Source organism: Palaemon carinicauda, chromosome 8 (assembly GCF_036898095.1).
Source record: "Palaemon carinicauda isolate YSFRI2023 chromosome 8, ASM3689809v2, whole genome shotgun sequence".
Taxonomy (NCBI): Eukaryota; Metazoa; Arthropoda; class Malacostraca; order Decapoda; family Palaemonidae; genus Palaemon; species Palaemon carinicauda.
Window position 1 is genome coordinate 116,311,427 of NC_090732.1, and position 23,506 is coordinate 116,334,932.

At 40.1% G+C, this 23,506-nt stretch overlaps 1 protein-coding gene across 2 annotated transcripts in view; it reads left to right on the top strand.

Moving 5' to 3' along the window:
* LOC137645842 (glutamic acid-rich protein-like) overlaps nucleotides 1-23,506 on the top strand; it is a 113,952-nt gene that overhangs the window by 20,753 nt on the left and 69,693 nt on the right. Inside the window, exons 6-10 of one of the 2 annotated variants that reach the window (XM_068378822.1) lie at nucleotides 7,193-7,389; nucleotides 10,581-10,656; nucleotides 13,710-13,898; nucleotides 14,087-14,356; nucleotides 20,022-20,090. In XM_068378822.1, coding sequence (XP_068234923.1) covers nucleotides 7,193-7,389; nucleotides 10,581-10,656; nucleotides 13,710-13,898; nucleotides 14,087-14,356; nucleotides 20,022-20,090 — 801 coding nt within the window. The remainder of the gene's footprint in view (nucleotides 1-7,192; nucleotides 7,390-10,580; nucleotides 10,657-13,709; nucleotides 13,899-14,086; nucleotides 14,357-20,021; nucleotides 20,091-23,506) is intronic. The other variant, XM_068378824.1, reaches the window with a different exon arrangement.

The window sequence follows — 23,506 nt, forward strand, 5'->3', positions numbered from 1 at the left end:
CAATAAGTATATTTTTGAGATACAGGCATTTAAAGTTTTTCTTTGTGTTTTTACAAAGACAATATGAATAAATCATGATTATTATAAATTTTATGTTCTTTCTGGATATTAAAAAACCAAAAAAATGTTATTTATCATAATTTAATCATAAATGAAGATCCCTTTGCTCAATATCTTGCCGCTTTAGGCTCCTGGTTAGGCGAGACGGTTGCTCCTTCATCCTTCATTAACTCTGTTAATATCGCCAATATTGCCCACTTCTTAACTCTTAATAGAGCCAAGTTTCTTCTCCATTATGTTAGCGAGATGTTGAAATTGTCTTTTCCTATTTGGTATGATGAAATTCTTGCCAAAACCAAGAAAAGCAGGCGTAAAAGCGAGCGAATGTCAAAAGTCAAACTTAAACGTGTACTCTCCCTGAGGTTTGTGCTAGCACTGAAGGCCGAAGGGTGTAATACTTTGTCTTGTGACTCATGGTATCTATACTGATGCCATTGCTTACAATTTTTTTTTTGTTTTAGATTAAAAGGTAATAATTATCAAAATTCACGATAAGAAGAAATAGTGCATTTTCTTGTAGGGATCAATGTTTTTGGCTTATTGAGTTACTTAACCCTCTTACCCCCAATGGACGTACAGGTACGTTTCACAAAACCTATCCCTTTACCCCCACGGATGTACCGGTATGTCCTTGCAAAAAACTGCTATTTACATGTTTTTGCATATTTTTGATAATTTTATGAGAAACCTCAGGCATTTTCCAAAAGATTGAGACCAACCTGACCTCTCTATGATGAAAATTAAGGCTGTTAAAGCAATTTAAAAAAAATATATATATTGCAAAATGTGCTTTGAAAAAGAAAATGCCTGGGGGTTAAGGGTTGGAAAGCTCCAAATAGCTTGGGGGTAACAGGGATAAACTAATTACCATCTAACTATGAAATTGAGAGGAATTTCAATAGCATATTTCTCATATGCACTCACCATTGCCATACGAAGCTCAGTGAATTTTTCAGGATTTTGTTTTTCGTCGTATTCGCATATATTGGCATACCGGCAGGGCCCCTTATAAATACCTTAAGTCTTTACTTACAAAGTTTGTTAATTTGATAGTATAATTATAAAAAAAAGCTGCGTTTAGTTTTATAAGCTACGTGCCAAAAATAAAACCATTTTCAGCAAGGATTTGTAATAATGCATTAAAAAAAATTTAAATTGTTGGTCATTAAGGTACTGGAAATAAAATACTGTACAAATTAATCTCTTTAAAAAATTTAAAATAGAATTTTTAAAATTTACACATAAAGCACAAATAGCTGTAAGAATTCTTAATACATACTTACATTGATTATTAATTTTTGACACTTAATGAAGTTAAGATGATCAGCTGATTGAAAACTTGGAATTGTTGGTTGATAAAATGTGAAGAATATTAATAAATAAATTATAGAATAATATATCAATTAATATTTAATGCAGGAACAACTGTTACATTTATAGCCTAGTTAGCTAGCTCAGCTTATCGAAAGCAGTGGAGGGTTGGGAAATGCAAGTGTATTGCGAGTTGTCTAACCCTATGATATTGGATTAGCAAGCTTTTCAACTTCCAAACATGCTCTCGTAACTTATCTGGTTTGTGTGGTGGTTGATTACTTTATCAATTTTTTTCTCCAAAATTCTCACTACAATATACATTCCAAACTTTCTCTTTTTAATGTCTCCTGGCCATCTCTTCTCCCTGATAACAATTATAGTTTCCTTATTTTTTTTAGAGCTTAGTCCTTTGCATGTTCAGTTGCTCTTTTTAATTTTAATTCTCTCTCTCTTTGTTATTTTCCAGTTTTCATTCTTTTATGATATTAGCTTTATATATTTTCAAATTTGTTTCATTCTATTTGTTCATAGTTTACAAGATGATGAAGTGTTAGGCATGTCTTGTCTGATATGATAATGCAATCCTTGTCTTCAATATCAAAAGTATTTTCAACTTTAAAATCGTGTGGTCTTGGGTTTGGAACATCATTAATGAGGCTTAATGATTTTACAGTACACTGTACTGCTGCCTCTTCTCTTCTTAGAAATGGTCTAGTTAATTTGCATTAGAAATGTGTGAATAGTCCCATTTCATGTTATTCCAAAGCTGATTGTTGGAAGAGAAACATTTATGGGAAGATTTGTTGTTGATACCTGGATGATAAATTGTTACGGTTGTTTGTCATTTTATAGATGATAAAATTTGCATCATCTTAATAAGTAAGGTGTGTATCGATAAAAAAAGTTTATTTCTATGTATTTCAATACTAGCCATTGTACTATTAACCTTTTTGCATTGAGAATAATCCTATATTACCTTTATTACAGAACTTGAAAAAGTAATAATTTATAGCTAAGATTTGAGAGAAAATGACAGACATAGCAGTAAGTCACCTGTGGCACAGGCTTCCTTGGGTGTGAGATGAAGTGGCCTTGCACTCCTTTCTCTTTATCCATCCATCCATCAAAATTCTTGCTGGCTTCCAGCTGCAAAGGGTTACAGTTAATTGAAAGGATGTAAAATCTATGGTTGTGCCACTCACACCAGCTATCAATGATGATGGGATGGGTCTTTTGGTTGATTTTCTTCTTAAGCAGATGGTCATGGACTGCAGCAGCATTGAAGTTAACGTTTTGAAGGAGTCTGAGATGCTACTACTGCTGCTACCACTACTACAACTGCTGCTGCTGCTGGCTTCTACAGTGAAATAAAAGACTGTGTTGTACAGCGAGGTTGAAAACTAAACTTTCTAGGACTGCATTTGTGATGGATATTGTACAACAGCTGTACATCTTATAAGTGCTCCCTTCCTCTCTTTTATTATTTTTCCAGCATTGGGGGAAATTTATAGAATTTTTTGTGCCTAATGAAGTTACACTTTCTCATCTTACTTCTTGGTCGATGTCACTGGATGATGCAACAGCATCCCAAGGAAAGGTTTCTTGTCACATTGCTTCTTATTTTTTTCAATATGCTGTTATAGACTAATAATATCCCCTGTTCAAATTAATTTAAGTCAATACTGTAAATGTAAAGATAATGTTTAAGATGAGACTCCATTTGATATATATACCCATTATACAGTGCAGACTAACATATATTTTATTTGGGGAGTGGGAATCACTGGATTTTCAGTGATGATGTATATGATAGTTGAAGTTTTTTTTTTTTTTATTGGACATTCTATAGTCCTTGTGTTTAAATTTAGCTTATTTTTTTAGTTTGTGAATAATGTTTTCAAAAAAACCTTCAATTACATATGCCCTAGCCTTGGAGGCTTTGAATTATACTAAACTTGACTTTATAGGCTACTCTGTAAACTGTTCAACATACATTAATGAAAAGGAGAATGTTTAAATATTTTTTTCTTTCTTTTTCGGTCTTCCTACAAGTTGTATCAGCATTATACAAAGTCATAGGAGCCAAAATCTTGTTTTGGTTAGATTTGTTGATAACATCTCATCATTATCATCTCCTCCTACGCCTATTGACGCAAAGGGCCTCGGTTAGATTTCGCCAGTCGTCTCTGTCTTGAGCTTTTAATTTAATACTTCTCCATTCATCATCTACTTTGCACTTCATAGTCCTCAGCCTTGTAGATCTGGGTCTTCCAACTTCTAGTGCCTTGTGAAGCCCAGCTGAACATTTGGTGAACTAATCTCTCTAGTGGAGTGCGGAGAGCATGCCCAAACCATCTCCATCTACCCCTCATCATGATCTCATCCACATATGGCACTCTAGTAATCTCTCATAGTTTCATTTCTAATCCTATCCTCCCATTTAACTCCTAATATCCTTCTGAGGTCTTTGTTCTCAAATCTAATAAATCTATTAGAGATTGTTTCATTGTCATACCATGACTCATGTCCATAGAGTAACACCGATCTCACTAAACTGATGTATAGTCTGATTTTTATATGTAATTTCAGTCGATTTGATTTCTAAATTTTACTTACCCTAGCCATTGTCTGGTTGTTTTTTTTTTTTTTCAATCTTTCAATAAACTCTAATTCTAAAGACCCTGTATTGGAGATCGTAGTTCCTAAATACTTAAATGATTCTACTTCGTTAATTCTTTCTCCCATTGCATATTCCGTTCTCATCATTTGTCTTTCTTCTATTTATCTTCAGCCCAACCTCATGTGATATTTCATGTATTCTGGTGAGCAAGCATTGCAAATCCTGTGGTGTTCGGCTAACATAAATGGCATCATCAGCATACTCTTCTTTGTCTGCATTTTTTCTCACATTATGTGGGTTCGATGTTTCTGGCCAGCGTTATCCATCTACCTCTGTCCCACACTTCATCATATATATACCCTAGCATTAATTCTAATCTCACAATTTCCATGGTCATATTGGTTTTGGCTAATTTTTCATAGCCGGATGACTCTCCTTCCGCCAACCCTCCCGATTTACCCGGTCTTGGGACCGGCACCAAGTTGAGGCTGGCTTGCCCCCCTCAGTGGCTGGGTTCTCATCAGCATACTCTAGGTCTGCTAAATTCCTATCACCAATCCAGTCCAATCCTTCTCAACCATCTCTGACTGTTCTAAGCATTACAAAATACATGAGGAGGATAAACAACATAGGTGACAATTCATTCCCTTGGACTACTCTGCTGTTCACTGGAAATTCATTTGACAAGACTCTAACATTAACTTTGCACTTGATATGCTCATGACATCTCACAGTAAGTCAATTTTGACTTTGTGCTAGAGGACAATACTTATTTTACTCCTCTTCCAACTTTAAATAGTTATATATGTTGACATTAGCTACATAATTTAAGAGGTAACACAGTCTATCCACTTGTAATTATGATGCAGTTGTAGATATTCAGCATTTGGTGAATAAATCTTTCATCCTCGGTTTTTTAATAGTACTTTCTAAAGTTTATTTATAATATTTTATTACCAAAAACTATAAACTCTGTTACCATCCACGAGTAGGTTCTTATCTAGTTCTGTAGTTCACCTATCTCACATAGCTTAGCCCATCTGGGAAACAGGGACTTCACTTGACAATTTTCTATATGTTGCACGATTTATAGGGTACTAAAACTTCCTTGCCGCCATCCCTTCAGCCACAGCTCTTATTTCTTTCTGCCTTTTCCATTATATACATTTTGTTTGACCTTTCTAACTGTCCAGTTTCTTAAACTTAGTGTTCCTCCAATATACTTTTCATTCAATAATAAAAATTTTGGACAGGGCCAATGTATGTTTTAAAATTAACTTAAAAGGACTGTTGAGTAAATTAAAATGATAGTTGGCTGACTTTGTAGCTAGACACAATTATGAGAAATTAAAGTTTATGGAAAGGTAACGAATAATATATGAGACGAAAGATAAGGAAAAATCATTGGAAGGCGAGGATACAAAGTTAAAAATCAGTGTTGTCGATGTTGAAGGGGACATACAAAAAATTAGATTTTTCTAGCAGTGAATTGCTTGAGACTTGTGTACAGTATCCTTCCCGTAGGCTTGACAAATCCTCCCCTTATGATTTTATTTGCTTCTGGAAAATATAGTTATGTTATTAGAGCACATAGGATATTCTTCACTTTAAGTCTTTATCCAAATAGACATTCCTTGCATTGCTTTAAGAATTATCTTTACATTAAAGTGCATTAACTGGAATCAAATTTTGGTTTCATATGTCAAGTGTGCTGTTATGATAGTCTTAATTTTGATTACTGCTAAGTTCTTGATGAACATTATCAGTTTTTTAAAATGGCCAAGTACAGAGAGGAGAAAGACGACAACTAGGGTTTCCTATTTATTTTATTTAAGAGTTCTTTGTGATTGGCACTATGCATGGTTGTAGCTCTTGATTTTGGCCTTGTTTCCTATCAAATCATAGATACTGGTGATTAAATTTGATTTAGAAAATCAGTACTGCAAGTAATACCTAATATTCTAATACTGTATTGTATTGGAATTTTCACACTGAAAACTGAGCATATTTAGTGGCATAAAGAAATGAAATGAGTTTCTGTGTATTCCATAACTATAGTTAAGTGTAAAGAATATACCAGATGTAGTTTTTTTTAGCTTAAAAGGAAGATAAAGTTATTTGTTTTTATCGTACCAGAACATCCCATCAATGTTTCTTATAGCAGTATCTATTACATTATAGATAATAATTGCTTCCTCAGTGAAAACTGGTATGATTATTATTATTACTTGCAGCTGATGTCTGTAATAGCTAGCCTAAAATTTTGTGACTGGTTGGAACTGCAAGTCATGTACAGTGAGTACTTATGCTGTAGCTCTTTTCAAAGAGTTTTATGTATATAAACCTATACACTATTGAACAGAAAACAAAATTACACAGCAAGATAAAAAAAAACATTCTATCTTTCTCTTGTGTCTATACTTCTGTTTTCTCATGAATTAGAAATTAGACAGTGCTACTATGACTGTTGTTCAATTTAAAATTTTGTTTTGTTTTTGTTTTGCATTAAGGTACCTCTTTATTTTGAGTACAGTGCAACTGTTGTTGCCTCAATCTGTACGTTAGTCAATATGAATTTCTGCCTTGAAGGTTCCTAATGTGGTAAGGTAATGAGTTTAGTATAGTAACTTTTATGCCATTACTATGTTGAGGTCAGTATAATGGGATATATGAAATGGAGTATGTTGAATAGATTTGTTCTAAAATGTTTGAGTCTCTTGGCAATTTCAGACTTTTAAAATTTTTTGGGGGAGATATTTTAGTCTCATATGCAAGTGAGCATTAATGTTTAGATGACACCTTCCTTGGTATAAGTAATGAATTTTGGGCATTGGTATTGCATGTTTGAGTGCTAATATCATCTGCACAAATTTGAAGTTTTATCAATCCCACCTTTAGGAATGCTTAAATTTTGTAACCTGCATAATTGGATTTTAAACTAGGTAGTCTTTTACTATGACCTTACCTTTGTAAAGGTACAGGAGAATTATAGAAAAAGAGGATGATTTTGGTCATCGTTTTCTTGAATAATGGGAGAGTAAGAGTACTTGCTTTTCCCCAACTGTTGGTTCTGCTGTTTTTATTCTTTGATGATGTCATCAGATGCAGCATCTTCAATGAGAACCTCCAAGCTGAGGTTCTTTGTGATGAAAGGCTGTATTTGCTTGGTGGTGACTGAGTGGTGAGTGTCTTCTACAGGATGGGGGGTATGATGATCGCCGAAGAAGGGCTCGTTCCCCCCCAGGCCGCTCTCATCAAAATCGGCAGCAGTCCTCTCAGCGTGGATCGGATCGCCGTGGGAGAGACGGCCATTCCTCTTCCCAAAGAAATGATGACCATAGGTTCAGGAATTCATTAAGCAAGAGTCCTGGAGTGTCTAAGTCCTCCAGACAGAGGTAAGGTCATATTGGATGGTGATTGATGATGATGTGCTGACCACACATTTAGGTCTTAAAACCAGTTGCAGTTGAAGGCTGTCTATTGCACAGCAAGTCAACACATTGTTGAGTACACCAGGAAGTTTATGTTGTTGATATGTTATATACTCAGCCAGGCATATAAAATGCTGCAAGGTTGCAGCTGCCAATACTGTATTTGCAGCATCAATTAGGGATTTAATTATTATTTTAGCGATCATCCAGCAGTTTGCTTTGAAACTCTTTAGCTGACACACTTACAGTTTTTCCTTTCTCATTGGCAATATAATGCCTTTTGTCCACTTGAATGTATGTGGCCAAAACCTTGAATTTGTATGTGTGGAGTCTCATCTCTTTTGCAACCATTCACTTTTCTAACCACTTAGACATGATCAGCTGTTTTATGCTAGACAGTGGCAGATTCTTATCTGATAGTGTTGATAAGATCATCTCAGACCAAACTGCAGGAATTCTTTTTCGCACTGTTTCATGTCCATGTTATGTTAGTTAAATGTTGAATTTTCCATGCAATTGGTTAATGAATAACCATGTTAGTTATTTTCTATGGTGATCTGAATATGTTATTTCCTCCAGGAGATTTGTAATATTTTTTTTTTGCTAAAAGTACCTTATGGAACCTTCTCCCCCATTTTCAGTGTTTTATGTTTCCCTTGCTTTTTTTTTATTCTTTCATCATTGGGAAGGATACATTTTTTATATGAAATATGTCATTATTGTAATTATAGTATTTGAAAAATAAACCGGGTAAAATACTTTTTTCAGCTTCTGGTAAACCATAGTAAGTGTCAAAATTTTTGAATTTTGTTCATGTTAAAATTTACAGTTTCGAGTTTCAAACTCTCGTTTGATAGTAACTTTTAGTAGAAGATAAGAGACATTGGTCTCGGTCTTTTCGCCAATGTAATCCAAAATTTTATGGCAAGATATCCGACAATCTTGTTAAATTTATCAGCCTTGCAAGGGATTTTTAGACATCTTACAAATATTAAATTATTAAATGAATATTATTAAGGTTAGCATCATGAAACTTCCATAGCCAGTGTGAAGAAAGTATAAATAGAAAACATGCTTTACACATATCATTTATCATGGGTGAGACTGTCCCTTTTGTATCTTGTGGAAAAACATGAGAATTATAATTTTCCCTATTGAGTGTATTGGATGAATGTTAATTGGTATGAATCATCATCAAGATCTTTTAAGCTTGTTTGTCTTTTTAAGGGAAGAGTCCTATCTATTTGGCAAATGCTCTAAGATTTGATTGATATCAAAAGTTTTTTTAAATAAATAGTTATTTACAAATACTGTACTGCATTCTTTTTTCATGTTTTGCTGAATATAAGATTGGAATATAGAAATTACTTTAGATAATATAAGTGTCATTCTCAATTCCATTCAAACTATTAGGTTTAGTTTCCCTTTTGCTTCACTGGGAGTGCCTTCAATTTTAATGACAATTCTGTGATATCCCTTTATTTCCACATTAGCATTATTAATCTCTAGTGAATTCCTGCAGGGTCATGAAAATGATGGAACTACTGTGCAATGTTTATTAAGTCAACACAAGATTACAAAAGTTTGCTTCTGGACTTAACTACAGTATATTTTTATAACACACTTAAATCATGTTGATAGTTACTGTACTTGCGTAACATGTAGAAGTATTATTAGGACCAAAGAAAGATGTGCAGAATGTATTTAGATTTTAAACAGTGCAAGTTATAGGTTGATGGGTATATTTAGATCATACCATTTCCAATTTCTGTCATATTTGTGACATTGTTCATGTTCTATAAATTTCTTTTTACTGTAGCTTTTACGCACTGTGGTTTATATAAAGTTAATTTCTACCCTAGTAGTTCTGTAGAGAGCTAGGGTCATCAGTGTAGCATGTGAGGGGCACTGAAGGCCTTACTAAAGGGACTTTAAAGCTTCCCTTTGGCCCTTAAATCCACTCACTATTTAGCTTTTCCTTTATCTCCATTCCTGCTTACTTTCTTCGTCCTTGCTTTTCAACCTCTTAAATTTTACTCAAAAGTGGAAACATAGGCTTCGCCCCCAGTGGCCCTTTATTTCTTCTGGCTGGCCTCACTGTCCCTACTGCTGTGCCATACGGACCGTAAATCAAGTGTAGTACGTTTATTGAAAACATATTTGAATATAGTACTCACTTGGAGTGACAAAAATATTGAAGGTTTGCCTTTCATGAGTTAGGCCATTAGTTTTTATTATTGAACAAATTTTTACATATTTTCTTTGTGAGCCAATATAAAAATAAAAGTGAAAGTGCCGTTGCTTTTAAAATTTCAATTTATTGTAATAATTTAAAGTATTCTTAATATATGTTATTCCTTCTGAATGAATGAAAGAGCTGTTACTTTAAAATTTATGACTTTTCTTTGGTTGTACTAATTAAAAGCATCTGTTTATTTTAATGTACAGTATGTAACATTAATTAGAGATGTAGTATTCAATAACTAAAAAGATGAAAGAAGAATTTGGACCGTACAGAGTGTAAAGTTGTGTATCTTTGTATTGAATTATCTATATACCTATAATAGTGCGCTCTCTCTCTCTCTCTCTCTCTCTCTCTCTCTCTCTCTCTCTCTCTCTCTCTCTCTCTCTCTCTCTCTCTCTCTCTCTCTCTCTCTCTCTTTCATATGTATCTGAAACACGTAATTCCTGGAAGTAAGCTTCGTTGTTAGGGTTTTGGTATAGGTAGACTGAGTGAGCCCCTAGCGTAGTCTAGGTTTTATTTAAAATCCATGTTAGAAGTATTCCCTGTCAACATATAGGTTTTCTTGTTCTGCTTTTCCTTATTCATTTGAGGCAGCTTCCATGTTTCTTGAGCACAATGGGCACCAGCACTCATTTCCTCTTTTGTTTAATTGAATTCTAAGGTTTGAAAGAAGTATATTTAGATTAAAATTGTTAAGATGTGGTTTGAAAGTAAATGACAAGAAATTGGAGTGGCACTCTTGATAGATTTAGTTTGGGAGGTATTGCGTTAAGTACTAATAGGAGAAGTTTGACCTGGAAGATGACTGTGTGAAGTTAATTATTGCTGAAATGTATGTTTGTTTCCATAATCAAAAGCCTACCCTATACCATAACCCTTGTAAATATTATTTGACATTCAACACTTACAGTTCAGTTGACGAGAATTCAGAATTTGTCTTCCGTAAAAGACTGACCTTTGAAGAAAGGGAGCGAGAAACCAAGAAGGTATGGCTTTTATTTTTATTTAATTGATTTTGCTTTCCACATTGTATAATTAGAGTAATGTAGAAATTTAAATAGTCAAATTAGTTTCTTACATTAAAATTGACTATAATGCTAAATGTCAAAGCATAATGCAAAACAATGATGACATTTAGAACCAAAATGTAGTTTCTGGGTCGACCTGTGACGCCCGGTGAAAAGGGTCCATCTTATCTCTTTTCTGATATAAATACTTCCAAATATACCAGAGAAAGTTAAAGCATGGAATGCAGAGGTTACTACCCTCGCGCGAGCACCCTAAGGGCGTCGTGTATAAAGAAAGGGCGTGTGAAAACCACTATTCACAGGTCATCTTCCATTTAGATCAATCCTTCATCAAAAGGGGGAGCCGCCCTAACGGCACTAACCAAACCCACCTGATCCACTCAACGACGCCCGCCTCGAGGGCCGTCTACACATCCTTCCTTTGGACTTGTACTAATGACGATTGCTTTGCTTTGTGTCTCGCTTTTTAGCTGTTTTTTGTGGATATTTTCACCATGGCTGAAGCTCTCCTTACCCCTACACCAATGTTAAGTACCATAAATTGTTTTGACAGTACAGTGGTACCTCTACATACGAATGTCCCAACATACGAAGTAGAATTCGACCAAATTATTGCCTCGACATCCGAAGTGTTGCTCCAAAATACGAAGTAAACATTACGCCGTTGAGCGTCGAGTGCTCAGTTCTCTGTTCTTGTGTGTATCGTGTGGTTGTCCTCTGTTTGGTCTGTTATTAACAGTGCTTATTTTCTTCCTTTTCTCACATTTCCTTTTTGATTTTACCTATAATCATGGTGCCTAAGAAGCTAAGTTTCAGTACAGGAAGAAGGCAATTCTTTCATTAGAATTGAAGCAAAAAATTATAGAAAAACATGAGAGCAGTGTGCATGTGATTGATACTGTATGGCTAAACAATATGGCAGGAATAGGCCTATGATCTCGAGGATCATCAAGCTGAAGGCAGCCATTAAAGCAATAACCATCGAAGGGGATCACCATTATTACAAGACATCGTAGCAATACCCTGGAAGAGATAGAACGCCTTTTGTTGATAGGGATAAGGGACAAAGAGATTGTTGGCAACGATCATTTGTAAAAAGGGCCAGCGTGATGAACAGAAAGAAAGAAAAAAAGTGAAGCAAAGAAAACCAAGATAGCATTAACAAGCTCTTTTAAATAAGACTTCTCTCTTTTTCTGTTTTTCTCTAAACAGCATTAGCATGTTCTTTAAATAAAATTCTCTCTCTCTCTCTCTCTCTCTCTCTCTCTCTCTCTCTCTCTCTCTCTCTCTCTCTCTCTCTCTCTCTCTCAGTGAAGAAGAAAAAAAGAACAAGAGAGAGAGAGTATTTATTTAAAGAACATGTTAACACCATGTCTACCTTCTCGCCGATCGTCCGTCTCCTCCTGGCGTAGCAAATCCTACACCTGCGTTGGCCTGTCTCTAAGGTAAAGTGGCAATAAAAAAACATTTTTTATTTATTATTTCTTTATAATCTTTTTTACATGCTTCTTTCATATTATGCAGTTATGTTATTGTTATGTGTAATTATGTGTAGCCATTTATTAATGATTTATTATGGGTTTTTAGGCTGAGGAACGAATTAAATGAATTACCATGTATTCTTATGGGAAAATTCGTTTCTACATCCGAACATTTTCTACATCCGAAGTCAGTTGTGGAACGAATTAAATTCGTATGTAGAGGTACCACTGTAATTTTAGTACCGGGCAAGTTTGTGTTAAGTAATAGGAAGTGTTTTAATGCGTTTGGCTTTTTGCCTTCCCGAGGCCCACGCGGCCATTTTTGTTGTTTACGCTCTGCGTTTTCATTTTGCTTATTTCGTTGCCCTTTTGGTACTTTTGTTTTGCTAGGTTCATTTAATCTTATGTTAAGATTGTAGGCTGCATGCCTCATATGTTGAACCGATTTATCATTATTTTTGTTGGTACTTTTTAGTAGTTTACAAGTCCGTCTCCTGTTATTGAAGGATAGCGTTCGGGGTTTTATTACAGTTTAGTACCCGCCACTTTGGTCGGCATTTTTCGTTACGATTCGATATGTTTTTGACTGTTTTATTCCATTCCCCTTTTGGTATTCTTTGTTACATTAATTATTATTTCATTCGGACAGATGTGTTTTATTTATTGTGGAGGTTCGTGCTTTGTTAGATTGATCGTTGTAACCGCCGAGTGTGAGAGGCTGGAGTTCCCGTTTTCTTTACTATAGATTCGGGTTCTCCCTCTCTCTATCTCCCCCTTCTGGGAATTCTGCGTCGTAGGCGAGTTTTTATTTACAAGGTTACTTCGTTCTTTCTCGGCTTTTGGTTTGTTATTAGATCCTTTTCGTGTTAGAGTCTATTATAGCTTGGTTGGCCTGCCTTGCGCTGCCTCCTGTTCCCCCTCCCCTTAGTCCCACCCTCTCCCCGCTCTGGCCTGGGAGTTGGGTCAGGACATCCTTCGGACTCCGCCATGAGTTTCACTATAAGATCCGGGAACGCTCGCTTACCTAATTATCTAGTGCGCCCCTTCGACAGGGAATCCTCCCCTCGTTGGCCCTCCGCACCGTGACTCCGGCTACGGCCCTTTATTTCACACGAAAATCAGATGAATCTCCTTCCCCCCCTTTTTGTTTTACTCTCCGGTGCATCCTGCCGGAGATCAGTGGGAGATCTAGTTACTACATCGTTATTACTGTATCCCTTTTTTGGGTTTAGGATCTATTCCCCCCCCACCCCCGCCGGGCCTCCTTCACCCTACGGTGCTCTCCCATTCCATAGGCCATACTCTTATCAGTAATTACTACGGAGCTCCGGCTCCTCCATATGCATATTCTATAGCAGATTGTCTCATAATATTTATCCTTGTGGTAATTACGGCGGAGCTCCAGCTCCTTATATTACACGACCTCAATTATGCACATCAACTACAATCTTCTTTGACTTTACTTATTTTATATTTTGTATTAGTAAAGCCCCTGGGAGACTTTGTACTTATTTTATCTTTTTATTACAGAAAGTGCACTGTGCCGCCAAGGGCTGTTCTGCTACCTTTCTGGATCCGGTAGGCCATGATGTCTGCCGGTCCCATGCCCATTGTGCGATCTCCTTTGTCCGGGAAACTAGCCAGCCCGCTTATAAGGTCTGGTTCCCGGAGGCGTGCACGCTCTGCTATGAGCTATCCTCCATTCTCCTCGATGATGAGGTAAGTTTCTCAATATTATCATGCATGCTATATTTTAAGGCTCCGCTTTATATAGTTTGTTGATGTAAGTTTTTCTCAGTTCTCATTCATGCTTTTATATGGAGACTCGGCTACTTATAGATATTATCTTAATCCTTGCTTTTGTAAAGTTTGCCGTCTGCCGTTCTAAGTTACCCCCCTTTTTTCAGGCTGACGAGGATTCACTCCAGACGGCCAAGACCAGCCTCCGGACTTGGGTGTCTGGTTTTGGAAGAAATGCCCCAACCGGTTGCCTCTACGTCCTCGATACGGACATGGCCTCCCGGTTATTTCCTGGTTCCTCCTCGGCCGCAGTACCTTTGGAACAAGCTGCTCCCATCATTGAGGGTATCAGGGCGGCCCTTCCTCTAGAAAAAGAACACCAGCTCTCCGGAGATATCTCCACCCTCGACATACACACCGAACCAATGGATGAGCAGGTTAGTAGTGTGGAGTTGGCAGAACCCTTTCTTTCCCCTACACCTTCCTCTTCTTCTTTCCTCGGCTTTGTCAAGCCTCAGGCTTCTCCTTGGGAGGGTTCCGTCTCGGTCCGTCCCAAGGTTAAGCCGATACGCAAAAACAAACCCAAAATCAGTACTTCAGCTTTGCCACATTCTGTATCTCCGGTCCCAGTACCTTCCTCAGCCCCTGACATTCCAATGCTATCACGAACTCCTCCTCGTCCTAAAGGACAGAGGGGTAAGTCCGCAAAGTCCAAGGTTTCCACTGTAGGTAGCTCCTCGGACTCCAAATAACCATGGAATTAATTCAGGACATGATGGAATCGAAGCTGCAGAGACACTCGGGTCATATCGGAGCTAAAGGATATGGTGGCTAGCCTCATACGTGATAAGTCTCAACCTGCTCCGCCCCTAGTTCCTGATTCATCTAAGCTACTGCCCTTTGATAAGAATAACCCTTGGCGGTTTGCGAGGCATGCCCCTTATTTGGATGGCACGCTTACGATAGAAGGCTTAGGGACCCGCCCTCTAGACGATCTGGAGTTCTACCCTCCAGACCTCCAGTGCTCCTTCAATGGCTTTGTTCGCTTGAAGGAACATGCCCTAGTACGGATGGATAAGGTCCCAAAGGAGACGATCATATTCCCTAAGGAGCAAGCCCAAGCTGTCTGGGCCCGTACTCTTGCGGAATGGGGATGCGTCGACTCTAAGTTGACTCCCCACAAAGGAGCGTATGCGATCTTCATCACTCCTCGGTCCATCCCGTCTCCTCTTACTGACAAGATCGCTGAATTGACTATTCAGTCAGTTAAGGACGGCATACTCATGCCGACCCTTAAAGAAACGGATCCCACCTCTCTCCTCGTCCCTGGCACCTCGGCGCTCTGGCACGATGCTTCATCTACATTTACGGTGGGTAAGTTAGACCCGGACTGCACTTCCTCTCTCTTCTCGGAGAGACTCCCCAAGCTTCCGGACCACTTATTGAAAGTGGAGTTCGAGGCGAGAAACCGGCTGGCTAGATCACTCAACTCAGTAGTATCATCAGAGTTGATAGCTTCCCTCTACAACGACGAACCTCTCTTTCGAGTGCAGGCAAAAAACCTCCTGCAGTCGTTCCAGTCGGACCTTCACGACTTCTGGACTGTGAGAACTAATTGTAGGAAGCATGTTCTCGCCGAGGCCTCTATTAGGCATGAGCCTAATAGACTTATCGCCTTCTCCTGCTGGGGAAAAACTCTGTTTCCCCAGGAAGAAGTCGATAAGGTTTTTCAAGACGCAGCGATGGTTAATCAGAACCTTCAGGATAGATGGGGCCTCTCAAATAAACGCAAATTTGAGAACATGCCTCGACAACCCTTTTCAAAGAAAAAGCAGAGGTCCTATGCTCCTTACAAGACTGGTCGTGGCCAGCTTCATCATTCTGCAGGCCCTCACTCTTCAACTCCCTCTACGTCTAAATCCGCCCCTCCTCAACGGATTGTCTTCGTCCCGGCTCCTCAGGGTACACAACCAACTTCTGCGGCATCTTGGATGACCTCCCCTGCCTTCAATCAGGCGTACGAAACCTCTGGTTGCTTTCGAGGATACCCTAGAGGCGGCAACAAGGGTAGAGGTCAGTTCCGCCACCGAGGCGGACCTAGAGCCAGAGGTTCCCGAGGAGGATGGGGGGGGGGGCTAAGTTCAACCCCACGCAATGAAGTGAATCCGGTAGGGGGGAGATTGTAGCAGTTTCGGGGCCAGTGGACCTTCAGTCCTTGGGCCCACAGTATAGTCTCCAAAGGCCTGGGCTGGAAATGGGCACTAGGTTCTCCACCTCTGATAGTGTCCTTCTTCCAGAAGCCCACTCCCATCCTAGAGGAGTACACCAAGGACCTATTGAAGAAGAAGGCAATAAAGAGAGTACGAACACTGAAATTTCAAGGCCGTCTGTTCACGGTTCCAAAAAAGAATTCATCGGCGTTGAGAGTGGTCCTGGACCTGTCCAAACTGAATTCTTACATTCTTTGCGACAGGTTCCACATGCTGACTCTCTCTCAGGTACGGAGCTTACTTCCCCGTGGGGCCGTCACCACCTCTATCGATCTTAAAGACGCCTATTATCACGTCCCAGTAGCAAGAAACTTCTCTCCTTACCTCGGCTTCCGCCTAGGCAAGAAATCTTATGCGTTCAAAGTGATGCCATTCGGCCTCAGCATCCCCCCCAGGATATTTACAAAGCTAGGGGAGACGGTGCTAGAACAGCTCAGGAGCCAGGGGATCATTGTGATCGCTTATCTGAACGACTGGCTCATCTGGGCACGGACGATTCAAGACTGCCACAAGGCTACAACCAAAGTGGTTCAGTTTCTGCACAAGGTAGGATTCCAAGTCAACTTACAGAAATCTCGCCTACAACCAGCAAGCAAATTCGAATGGCTAGGCATCCGCTGGGACCTCACAAGTCACGAACTGTCTCTTCCTCCCAAAAAGGTCAAGGAGATAGCTTCGAAGGCAAGACACTTTATCAAGAACAAACAGATTTCACGAAGAGCCTTAGAAAGAGTTCTAGGCTTACTCCAATTTGCTTCAGTGACAGACCTCTTATTGAAGGCCAAACTCAAAGACATCAACCGAGTTTGGAGAAAGAGAGCTACAACCCGATTACGAGACAAGATATCAAAGATCCCCTTAGTCCTAGTTCGTCGACTCCGACCATGGTCAAAACCAGAGAACCTCTCCAATTCCCCCCTCCACGAGTGACGATTCACACAGACGCGTCTCTCAGTGGTTGGGGGGCCTATTACAAACAACAGATGTTTCAGGGCTCTTGGTCCCCTGCGATGAAACAGTTCCACATCAACGTGTTGGAGGCCATGGCAGTGTTGCTGACCTTAAAACGACTATCGCCTCCATGCTCCACTCACATCAGGATAGTCTCCGACAGCACGGCAGTAGTTCACTGCATAAACAGAGGCGGATCAAAATCTCCCAATCTTAATCAAGTCCTGGTCACAATCTTTACCTTGGCAACCGAAAAGAACTGGTTCCTGTCAGCCACTCACCTCGCAGGAGACCAGAACGTGATATCGGACTCACTATCCAGGACAAAACCACTAGAATCAGAATGGTCCCTAGACATGAATTCATTCCGGTGGATCTCCAGACTGGTTCCCGGTCTCCAGGTAGACTTGTTCGCGACACAGCTCACCACAAACTTCCCTGTTACGTGGCCCCGAACCTGGACCCTCAGGCTTGTGCTATGGATGCATTAACCCTGGATTGGAACTGTTGGAGGAAGATTTGATTATTCCCTCCGGTGAATCTTCTGATGAAAGTTTTACCGAAGCTACGCTCCTTCCACGGAAAGGTGGCTTTGGTAGCACCTCAGTGGCCGAAAAGCAGCTGGTTTCCTCTTCTCCTACAGTTGAAACTTCGCCCGTTCCGGATCCCAATCCCCAGGCTGACCCAAGTGGTCCAAACACGAACTGTGTCAGATTCCTCAAGGATAGCGCAAACCCTAACTTTGTGGATTTCATGAAATTTGCAGCCCATAAGGATGGAAATATTGACCCGGAAAATGTCCTCTTTATTGAATCAGACAAGAGAGATTCCACAATTAGACAGTATGATTCGGCAGTTAAGAAGCTAGCAGAATTTCTAAAAAATTCAGATGAAACTCTAATGACCCCGAACCTGGCCATTTCGTTCTTTCGGTCCCTTTTTGACAAGGGCCTCGCAGCTAGTACTATAACCACGATCAAATCAGCTTTAAAAAGATCTTTTATGTGGGTTTCAATATTGACCTTGCAGATTCCTGTTTTTCATCCATTCCAAAAGCCTGTGCTAGGCTCCGACCTTCTGTTTGTCCACAAAAGGTCTCGGGGTTTCTGAACGACGTCCTCAAGCTCGCGTCAGACACTGATAACGAATCCTGCTCTTACATATCGCTTCTTAGGAAGACCTTATTTCTCATGGCCATGGCCTCAGGTGCTAGAATCTCAGAATTAGCAGCTCTCTCCTGTAATCCTGAAAACCTAGATTTCCTCCCATCAGGAGAAGTCCTACTCTCTCCAGATAGAGCTTTTTTAGCCAAAAATGAGGACCCACAAAATAGGTGGTCCCCCTGGAAAATTATTCCTTTACCCCAAGATGCTTCTTTGTGTCGTCCTGTCGCTACGCTTCGGGTCTTTTTAGCTAGGACTGCATCATGCTCTTCTGGCCCCTTGTTTGTCAGGGAACAAGGGGTTACTATTTCCATCCAAGGCATTAGACAGCAAATCCTTTATTTTATCAAACAAGCTAACCCGGAATCTTTTCCACATGCACATGATATCCGGGCTGTAGCCACCTCCATCAATTACTTTCAGAACATGGATTTTGATGACCTTAAGAAGTACACGGGTTGGAAATCCCCGATGGTTTTCAAAAGCCACTATTTGAAGAACTTGCAGGCCCTTAAGTTTCCTACTATTGCCGCTGGGAGTGTCATCTCTCCCGATTAATTTCTTACCTTTCTTCTTCTCGTCCTTCTCCCTCCCACCTGCCACCTGCCACTCTCACCGCGATGCCTCTCACCTCGGTCGGTGTTTTTGCCTCATTGCTATGTTATGTCGGTGGGTTAGCCCCATTCTTATTTTATGTCATGTTGGTAGCTTTTATTTTGGATTGTATATATTTTTGGTATCCAAGGGTATTGTACAGTTTACCATGTTTTTTGTACCCATTTTTATTATGTCTTGCCATTTTTTATTCCATTGCTACCTATGTTTCTGGTCTGACCAGTATGACGATCTGGAGCTTTTGTACAATATACTTTACTTGTTCCTACATGGCATTGTTTAATTCTTAAGGATTTGTTCATTAGTATGTGACAGTATATTCCTTATTGTATATAACCTCCAGTTTCATATGTTTTTACTTTACCTGTGTTTTGATGTTTATGTCTGTCGCATTACGTTCTTTAATATAGTAACCTCCAGTTATACATGACTTTTTTTACTTTAACCTTTTGATTTGTGGGCTTGGAAGGCATTCTCTGGTACATTTTCACCGGGCGTCACAGGTCGACCCAGAAAAGGGATTTTGACGAAGGAAAAATCTATTTCTGGGGAGATACCTGTGACGCCTGGTGAAACCCTTCCCTGGTTTTTTCCCCATCCCTTTCCTTTCCAAGCCATCTCATGTAGAAGGATGTGTAGATGGCGCTCGAGGCGGGCGTCGTTGAGTGGATCAGGTGGGTTCGGTTAGTGCCGTTAGGGCGGCTCCCCCTTTTGATGAAGGAATGATCTAAATGGAAGATGACCTGTGAATAGTGGTTTTCACACGCCTTTTCTTTATACATGACACCCGTAGGGTGCTCGCGCGAGGGTAATAACCTCTGCATTCCATGCTTTAACTTTCTCTGGTATATTTGGAAGTATTTATATCAGAAAAGAGATAAGAATAGATAGCATTGGTTTCGTAATTGTGATTGTCATTAAAATTATATAACTTGTTGATGTCCGGTTATTTAATACTTGTTTATAATCAAGACCCATCAGATGAAATTATTTTTGAGAAATATAATTAGCCAAGTTTTTTCATGTAAGCGAATTACCATGATAAAAGTACTTCTTTTTGTGCAACTGTTTTATGAAAATTAAGAACCTTTTCTGTATTGCAGTATAAGGACCTACCATTAAAGGCTTTGAAGTGTCACATGTGTGAAAAAACAATTTTTCACAATGTTACAGTGAGTATTGTATCCTGTTGTTTACTTTGAAATTGTCATGCATGTTTGTCTAAAATTTTGAACATGAAGCATGTCTATTCAAGTTACAGTACTTGTGATAATATTTTGTGTGATATTTGGTTCTGTAGTAAATTTTGTGTTACTCTGAAAATGACATAAGTTTAAATTAATATTTTAGTGTTGTTGTACAGTTTATTATTGATTATTTCCATGAATCATACCTTGGGGGGGGGGGGGGGGGGGTTATTTACTGCGAGTGCTAACTTGACGATCTTTATTAAAAATGTTTCAATTACGGCTAAACAGCCTTTCACCTGCCAAAATTAAAGTAAAATCAGGAGTTTTCTTTTGTTATTTGAATTTTTCATTTCCATGATTGGTTTCAGTTTTCAATATTCTCAGATATGTCTTTCGTTGGTACTTTACCAAGATATCGTTTTAATTGCAAGACAAATAAGTTATTTTTTAACACCGTTGATAATTATTTTGTGTTCCTTGGCACAGCTCAGATTGCTCTTTAACCCTTCGATACCCTCAATTGGTAGACCTTGATGCATATTACATGAATGTATATCCCAAATTAGCTAGGGATAGGTTAAAAAAAAAAAAAAAGAGATGCTAAGCACAAGGAAAACATTTAAGTAGGTCCAGTCAGTGTGATCGAAGTGTATTGATGACGATGTCATTAAGTGTTTGTGAAGAGTTTACAGCGGGAATCGCTGATAATGGAGTAGGCAGTATTTTTTTTTCCCTTTTTAGACTCTTGCATGCAGTAAAAAGAGGACAGTTTTTTTTTTTGTTAAATAAACATATCTTAAATCAAGAGGGATACATGCCTTGCTAATCTTGCCCATAGATTCTAGTAAAAAAGACAAAATAATAAATTTAAAAACTAAAAAACTAGGGACCTAGTACGTCAAGTATTTACATAATTCACATATGAAGGCCTGAGATTATTTACTGCTGGGGATGGCAGGCGCATGATCTTCCCCTTTGGTTGAGGGCCATCAGGTGCCAGCCAGTTACCTGGAGAGTTGTGATGTAGCAAACAGAAAGAAAATTTTTGCTTCTATGGTCAAGAAACGCTAGTTTCGAGAATATTAGCAACGTGGTTTGCATGAAAGTATCGAAATAATTATTTTTCTCATGCTAACAAACCTTACGTTATATATTTGGGTATTTTTTTGGCGAAGCTGGAAGGTAGCCCTTAGACTAAAAGTGTAAGGTGGCAACTCTGCCTAACCGCTTGAGCAGGTAGGCCGGTGGTTGCTTGAGGGGGTACCCAGCCACCTTTATATATACTCTCACAGCTTTGAGCTACGTCACTTTTTCTTTTGGCTCGGTAGAGATCGGATGTCTACCAAGGCTGTCATTGGACTTTTGATGTTTTCTTTTTCTCTTGCAGGTGTCCTTGCATTCTTCAGATCGCCTTCATGCGGATCTGTCCCGGGCACAAGGGTGCCGTGTGCGGTACCTTCATGTCATTGCTGGATACCGACCCACACACTGTGTCCTTCGTGTGGAGGGCATCGTTGCGAGCAGGGTTTGCCCTGTGTAGAGTGTAGGGAATTGTCTGCCTCCGAATGGGAGAAATTTGGACTGCGCAGGAAGAAGAAGGTTAAGCGCGATCCTTCTCCCTTTGGTGAGGAAAGAGCGTTCTTCCTTTCGCACCCCCAAATCTCTTTCAAAAGCTTCTTTGTGTTCGTGCTCTTCCTAGGGGCGATCAAGCAGGAGCACAGACTGTCTAACTTCTTGGCTTGGCAACCCTTGGGTACTGGTGGGGTAGTTGCTTTCCCTAAAGGAGCAACTTTACCTCCAGCTGCCGGTGACCCATTTTCTCTTGCAGATGTTTTGCAGGAGCCATCTTCCCTTGCAGAGGTTTTGCAAGTGTGGCCATCCTTAAGGGTTTCTGTACCCCCTACGAAGGAAGAGCTCATTCAACTCCTTCAGCGTGGTGCCAGGAAGGATCCCTCTCCAGAGCCCATAACATCTCTTGCTTTGGAGGTCTGCAAAGTTCATCCTGGACCTTTCACGCGTGGACGAGACGATCACTCTTGTTCGCCCCTCCAATGGCCTCTGTTGATGACGATCCCACTCGCCATCCTGGGACATTGTTGTCTGTTAACCTTCAGGTTTGCTATTTCTCCCCACAGGGTTACTTCAGCTGTAGGTGACGATCTTCTAGAGACCAACGCTCCTTCCACCAGCGGTGCGTAGGGATGAGGTTCACCATCTCCTTGTCCTTCGGGACACTTCTAACGACAATCTGAAGATCATCAGGATTGTAGGTCATCATGATCCAAGCGCTCTGCTCCCAGAAGGTGTTCATGCTCTAGAAATTCACGCTCACGAGACTGATGGTCTCAATGCTCTTCTCGGAGGCGTTCCACTTCAGGAGAAGTCTTACGATCACACCATGCAGGATTCCGAGCAACTGAATCTAGGCCTAGGTCCAAACGCTCATGTTCTAGATCTTTATGCTCTAGATCACAAGGACGTTGCTCACGTTCGCGAAACGAAGCTATGTTAACGAGGGCAACGTTCACGCTCGTGAGGGCTCCGTTCCTGAAAGCGACATTCATGATTGTGAGGCTGACGCTCACGTTCGTGAGATAGGCAGTTACGGCTTTCACGCTTTTCTTGATCACAAACGGTACGTTCACGGTCACAAATCGCGTTTTCATGATCAAGGTCTAGACATTCCTTGTCTAGAGGTAAGTGTTCGCGCAGTCCATCAGTGTGTTGCCCCTCAACCCATTCTTCTCCCAAACGAACCCAGACCCACCCTGATCATGAGACAGACCGTTCTTTAGACAGGCGTCCAGCTAATCTTCCAGGGTCCTTTGCTGCCTGGGATGCTTTAGCGAAGCGTTCGCCTGCGCAACGCTCTACATCGCATCCTGTGGTGACGCATTCACCAACGCTTCATGTTGCCCCTACTCAGTGGCCCATTCTGTCGACATCGTCTGGCGTAGGTGTTCCTTTACAGCAATAGGAATGCCCAAGGCTTCATTCTCCCAGTTTTGCTCTGCTAGCAATTCGCGAGCAGAGGTTTCTGAACTGCGAACAAGTGCTATGCCAATACCTCAGCCTCCGGCTTCTACCTCCTCTAGCGGCAGGCCTATACCGTTCCCAGAACGGTTTAAGGAGCCTCCTAGTGAGTATGCTAACGTACTTTAGCCCGGACCGTCGGCCTCATCCGTTGAAGAAGCATATCCTGTTGCCTCAAAGACTATTCCCTATGTCAGAAAAGGCTCCCTCTACGATTCCCCCTAGACGTTCTCTTTAGAGTCAAGGGAAGCCCAGAACTTGACAAAGGATGCTGAACTCCCTGCATGGGTTAGCTCCTTCCTCACTACCCTGCAGAAGTCCTTGGGTGTGGCTTCTTCACCACCACAGCGTTTGTCTGCACCAGT